Below are 6,444 nucleotides of genomic sequence, written 5' to 3' on the forward strand. Positions count from 1 at the left end.
GGTATGGATCTCACAGGCAGAGCACAGGGACCTCAGCCCAAGAGAAGCACACTGCAGAGCCCCACTCATCTGCCAGGAGCCTCGGGCCCCCTCACCTGTACTTGCAGGTAGAGAAGGAACAGCACCTTAGCAAACTAATTATCCCCTGGGGCATTCACCCCACCCTTAGCACAAAAGATAAAGTCCATTTCCAATTAGTCTCCTGGAGCCAAACTAGTCCAAGAATGAGGTGACTAGGACTTTTTTTTTTTCCTTTTTTTTTTTAACATTTTTAATTGGAATATAGTTGATTTACAATGTTGTGTTAGTTTCAGGTGTACAGCAAAGTGAATCAGTTATACATATATCCACTTTTGGGGGGGGGATTCTTTACCCATATAGGTCATTACGGAGTATTGAGTAGAGTTCCCTGTGCTATACAGTGAGTCCTTATTAGTGACTTGAACTTTAAAAAGTGTCAGAACTTCACTTAATTCTCCCCACTTCCCATAGAAATTTCTGCCACTTTATCCAAACCATCCCCGTGCCTCTTTTGCTCTTTCTTCCACACCTTCTCCTCTCCTCTTCCTCTTTCTCAGCAAACAGTGACGAGGACATTGGTGCAGACCTCCCAAGGAAGCCCTAGTCACCAGGACAGGCAGGACGTGTGCCCACCAGGTGGGCTGGGGCTTGGCACCCCCAGAGCTCAGGGAAGCCAGACAAGAGGTCAGTGTTTCTTAAGTCCCCCCCAACTCTGTGCCACGCCCTGTACCAGGTGCCTCCCTGCTCTGTATTATGTGATTGATATCAATACGATATTGCAAGCTGGCCTTTATTAGCTCCTCTTGTCCGTGAGGAATTTGCCCGTGAGAGGTGGAGTGACCTTCCCAAGGTCGGGCAGCCAGGATAAAGGAGAAACCCCATTAAGCCAGCTCTTCCCGAATTGTGCCAAACCCTCCACTGCTCCAAGATATGGCCAAGTGCGAGGTGAGCGGGACTTGGATGAGAAGCAGGCAGAGCGGTCCCCCTGAGAGGGAGAGAGCTCGGGAGGGGCTGTGGTTCCATCTAGAGAGAAGCCTGGGGCCTGACAGCTACTGTTGAATGAACTGTTGCTATATTGAAAGAAGGTATCGGGGCCCATTCATTCACTAGTTCTACAAACGTTAGCTGAGTGCCTACCATTCATTCAAGATGCATCGTTCATGCATCAATCATATATTCAAGAGGTTCATGTAGGAAACTCTGCCAGGTGTGGGCAACACAAGCACTGACACCCCCCACCCCTCCCCAGGCCTCCAGGAATGGAGGCAAACCTCCCGTGGTAGGCTTTTTGGAGTCCAGCTGAACCCCAGCCCATGCGGATAGTGAGGAAACCCTGAGATGCTTCTGGCTCCAACACGCCACCTGGACACACAGTGATAGCTGAGAACCACACTTATATTAAACTATACTTTATTAGTTGGCTTGTCTCCCCAGGCCTGGGTCAGGAACCAAACCACATCTCCCAAGCTGCTATGCATGGCCTGTCCATCCAGAGAGAATCCTACAATTCACAGCCATCCACCCAGTCACTGAGGTCCTTGCCCTGGCAGTGATGCCTCCAGACCTCCCTGAGGATGGAAGATGGGGAAGAGGAGAGACCAAATCAGCTGCGGTCTTCAGTCTTCGCTCAGAGAAGAACAGGATGGAGGCGTGGGCTCTAAACCAGAAGTGAGGTGAGGAAAGGGGCTAGCAAGGGGAAGAGAGACAAGTCAGCTGTGTTAACTAGCAAAGAACCCCCTAAAAGAAGTAAAAAAAAAAAAAAGAGAGAGAGAATGGCCCTTAAAAAGTTACCTGTCTAGCCTCCATATTTTACCGATGGAGATAACAGAGTAATCAAGTTCACCCAGAAGTCAGTGGCAAAGACTGGGGTCCAGAGCCCCAGTTCAATGCTCGCTTCCTACACCATGCTGTTTCTGCAGACAGTGATGCCACCGTACATGTGTACAGCCCTTTACAGTTTACATAGCACTGTCACACCCATCATCCATTTATCTGCCAACCCCCCCAGCAGCCCTATAAGGTGGATTGGGCAGATATTATGTTCCCTATATTCCAAATGAAAAGCTGAGACTAAGATGCAAAATTACTTGCCCAAGGTCCACAGCTTGTAAATGACAGAAATGCACCTACTCCCAATTCTCCTTGGCTACCAATCTGGATCTTTCAGTTGCTGGTAACTATAGTTTAGAGGCTCTTTTAGGACCATTACCTTGTTCCAGTGTCATACTAGCATCTGGAGGAAGTTAAGCAAGATCCTGGGATCCTGGGGGTCCCAAGTTCCCAGGGGTTCCAAACTTGGATAACTAGTGTCCTCTATGATGTCAATGTCAGAGAGCCCAATGGCAAGGAGGGCCCCTAAAGGACCTTGGTAGATCTTGATAGATCTACCATAGCGAGAGGGTTGAATGGCTTGTTCGTCTCTTCCATTAGACTGAGACCCTTGAGGGCAAAGAACTGGGTCTTGGCCACGCCTGAAGCCCAGCACTCAGCACAGAGCCTGGCACAGATGAGTTCTCAGGTGTGCATGTGGAGGGAATAAACAGCACCCTTCCTACATTCTAGGACCACTTCCTATTAGCCTCAGCCACCTCTCAGAGGTTATACATGCCACAGATTTACTCCCAGCGTACAAGAGAGTTGTTCTTTGATTTAACCCCAAAGAACCTGTTTCTTCCATCCCAGGGTAGTGCCCCCAAGGCCTCAAGCCCTTGGATTCCTACCTGAGCCTGCATTCACCCTTCCTGATTTTATAGATGTGCATTCTATCCTGCTGAACCTGCCTCATTCCAGATTCCGCTCCCGGGGCTTCAACTGTTCTCAAATCAACACATCTCCAAAGCTGTGGCCATTGTCAAGGCCCACCTTGGACCTTCTCTATGTTCGTGGTCCTTTCCACCTCCTCCTCTCGCTCACTGGCCATGTATCACGTGTCCCTGTTCCTCCTCCACAGTCCCTCCCCCCTAACCCCTCTCCTGTCCATCACCTATACAACTGTCTGAGTCCACACCCTCCGTCTCTCATTTAGACTCCTGCAAAGGCTTCCCAACTAGCCCCCCTGCCTCTAGTCCGTCTCGCCTCCTTCTGATCATGGAGTGACATTTGATACTTTCCTAATTACCCCACCAGCCTCGTCACTATCGCATCTGCCCTGAGTTCTGGTACTCTGGCCACCTGGAGGGATTTTACCTTCCCCACATTCTGTCCCCTGCCGCTATCCAGATAGGGGAGTAAAGGGAGGTTGGAGACTCTATGTAGAGAAGCTCCCATCGGAAGAGGCTGGGAAGCTGTAGGCCTGCTGCTTCAGGGGCTCCAAAGATATAGTCCAATGCCCCATCGGATGCTCGTCCAACTCCCTTGCCTTTGAGGATGGCTCCAAAGGCCATCTCGTGGGAAGGAGGTGAGTAAAGGGAAGGCTGATAGGGTGCGGCTCCAGAGCACCCACCCATGCTTCAAGCCGGGAACTTCTTTGATCTCTTGTACTAGACAAAGATGCCACAGTTAAGAAGCAAACAAAGTTCCTAGACCCTGGTCTAATGAACTTGTAGGCAGGCATCCCAACATAGGCAGATCTTGGAAGAGCCAGGCTTGGCTCCGTGACCTCCAGTGACTTGCTTACCCTCCCTAAAATTCAGTGCGTTGTCTATAAATACATCAGTGGTAGTGAGCTCCGCCACCGAAAGTTGCCGTGAGGATTAGATTGTGAGGCCATAGAATGGTGCCTGGGATAAGGAGGACACTCAGAGAAGGTTAGTTCCCTACTGTGGTCCTGGCCACATCACCTTGCAGGGGGCTCCAACTTACATTACTTACCAGGTGCCCAGACCCTGGGGATCTTGAATTATCTTCATGGCACAGATAACAGTATCCTTGAGGTTAGGATTCAACAAGTCTGGGGAGGGAGGCAGAGAAACACGATGAGGGAGCGGTGGGTGGAGCCGGACAGCCAGAGTCTGTCTCTATCTCTCTGTCTTTCTCACACATGTACACACCCTCCTCCATCCTAAATTCAACCCTGTCTCTCGACCGCCCTGGAAGCACAGGGCTTACCCAATCACTTCCCCCCATCAGAAGCCATCCCCCCTCCCTTCCCATAGCTCTCAGGACAGTGTCCCATCTGGGACCCCAAATCAGATTCACGGAGGACCCATCCTCATCACTTGCCCCATCCCGCCCTCCTTGGTAGACCCAGCAGGCAGCAGGGGTCCCCACTCAGGCATAAGGCAGGAGGAACACACAAGGCTGGGGAAGAAGCAATGGCCAGTGCAGAGCCTGGCCCCAGGCAGTCCCGGGCCCAGGCCCAGCCTACCGGAGCAGTACATCTGGCACATGTTTGGGACATTGGGTTTGAGATTTTTGCACCACTTCCGGCTGTTGATCTGGAAGATGCCGTTGTTGGTACTTCCATCGGCTTCGTGGTCCACGGCAGCTGTGTTGAAGCCACTTGCGAAGTAAGCAAGACAGACCCCTGCACAGGGCGGAGACACCGGCCTGCGGGTCGGATGACGGAGGCCAACCCAGACCAGAGGGCTCATGGGGAGACCCCACAAGTCACCTCCTCCGAGCCTCAACTCCTGTTTCCAGACAGTCAGGGCAGACGCCCTCCCACCTCCTTGACAAATGAATCCATCGAAGCTCAGAGGGGCAAAGTGACTTACTCAAGGTCACACAGAGCTACCAAATAGCAAGAGTCAGGACCGGACCTCAGGCGTCCTGACTCCTAGGCTAGCAATCTTCCCACGGTCTCACTGCCCGCACATAGTAGGACCCAAGAAATGCTGTGGGATGAATGAACAAGAGCTCGCTCTTCAGAGACATGATTAGGAAGGCCCCGGGGGAACCTAGAGAGAGGGCTAGAACCAGAGAAGAAATGAGTCCCCGTGTGGGTGTACTTCATAGCTCCTCGAAGCTGCCACCAGCTTGAAAAGTTTGGTATTTACTGCTTTGCTCAGCTTGCCCTAAACTTCACTGGGAATGTCTGATCCCAGTGGCCACAATTCAGATTAGGGTAGGAAACCATTCTTTTCCTTTGGCTCCCGACTTTACCAGCGGGGGAGAAAATGAAGAGGTCATTATGATTTGGCTGCCTGTCGCCTGCCTGCTGTGTATTCACGACCCAGTGCCAGGTGTTCTCTGCCTCTCAGCTCATAGGATCCTTGTTTGACAAAGGAGAACAGAAGCTCCCAAGGCCACAGCCTGTGAGGGAGGAGGAGGGAGGGAGAGCAGGAGGGAGGGAGGGAGTGCAGTCCTTACAGTCTGCCAGGCTGTATCCCCGGAATCCATCCAGGCCGAAATCCTGCAGCACTCTGGCCAGCTCACAGCGACTGTAGACCTTGGCCTGGCCGGAGGTGAGAAGGCAGCTGAGCAGAGAGGCCAAGGCCAGCAGCGTGATCCCAGGCAGGCACGGCCACCTTCTGGGAGCCCAGCTCCCACCTTCCATGCGGGTGGCAGGGTTGAAGACCCCGCCACCCTGGCTCAAAGCTGGGCTTTGAGATGACAGGCAGCTCACGGAAGGCTACCCCTGGAAGAAGAAGGGAAACAGGGCCTGAGTGTACCTGGGAGGTGGGGACAAGGCTCCAACGCCGCCAACCTGCTCCCTTGCAGCCCTGATGGAGCGTTAGCCGTACCACCAAGAGCCAGAAGAGGGTTCCCCGAGGCCAGCCCCTCTCCCCTCCAATCCTGCTTTGTACCCCGCTGTCCTGGCAGCTGAGAGAAGAGGAGGGGAACCGGGGAGAGGACAAACATATTCTGAGCTCCATACTACTTGCCAGGCATCACGGAATCCTGAAGCCCAAGACTTCACAACTCAGAAGGGACAAAGTTTGGACTGAGACCAAAGTTTCTGTGACTCCGAAGTCCCACCGGGGTTTGGCCACAAGCAGATGCTCCCAGAGGGGACAGCCGAGCAGTGACACCAGTGTAAATCAATCCCTCATCCCAGATGCCACGAAGCTCTCTTCTAGCACTGAGCCTACCCCTCCTGGCCTGCACGGAAGCCAGGTCTCCCCCTAGAACACTGCCACCCTGCAGCCTCTCAAGTAGAGGATGCCCTTTCTCCCACACACAGGCCGCCCAAGGCGATGCTGAAACTCTCCTCCATGCCCGCCACCCCATCTAAACCATCACCTTGTCAAAGCCCGGCCTCCCTCGAAGCTCACCTCGCCCGGTTCGGTTTGCCCTCCACGCCTCTCATCACTGGCTCTGCAGGCCTGTCCCCAACATCGTGAAGGACATTTGCACCTGGGTATGACCTTGGCCTCCACTCTGTCTCAGAATAGAGAAGTGTCTCTATTCCACTTCTATCTCTCCCCAGCCACCTGTGACCTACCTCTCCATGTCTCTCACGACCTCGGCCCCCCAACTTGCCCTCCACCTTCATAGATTCCAAAAACGAAACACAACGTCGGGAGTGGGTGTCCCTACAGT

General features: G+C 53.0%; 1 protein-coding gene across 1 annotated transcript; it reads right to left on the minus strand.

Annotated features, from left to right (window-relative positions):
• Positions 1-1,485: 1,485 nt before the first annotated feature.
• On the minus strand, positions 1,486-5,515 carry SPACA3 (sperm acrosome associated 3). The gene is made up of 4 exons (XM_036837593.1): positions 5,272-5,515; positions 4,328-4,486; positions 3,832-3,910; positions 1,486-1,589 (listed from the first exon to the last, which is right to left on the minus strand). Exons 1-4 carry the CDS (start codon positions 5,456-5,458, stop codon positions 1,523-1,525), a joined length of 492 nt encoding a protein of 163 aa, XP_036693488.1. The 5' UTR covers positions 5,459-5,515; the 3' UTR covers positions 1,486-1,522.
• Positions 5,516-6,444: the final 929 nt, after the last annotated feature.

Source organism: Balaenoptera musculus, chromosome 20 (assembly GCF_009873245.2).
Source record: "Balaenoptera musculus isolate JJ_BM4_2016_0621 chromosome 20, mBalMus1.pri.v3, whole genome shotgun sequence".
NCBI lineage: Eukaryota > Metazoa > Chordata > Mammalia > Artiodactyla > Balaenopteridae > Balaenoptera > Balaenoptera musculus.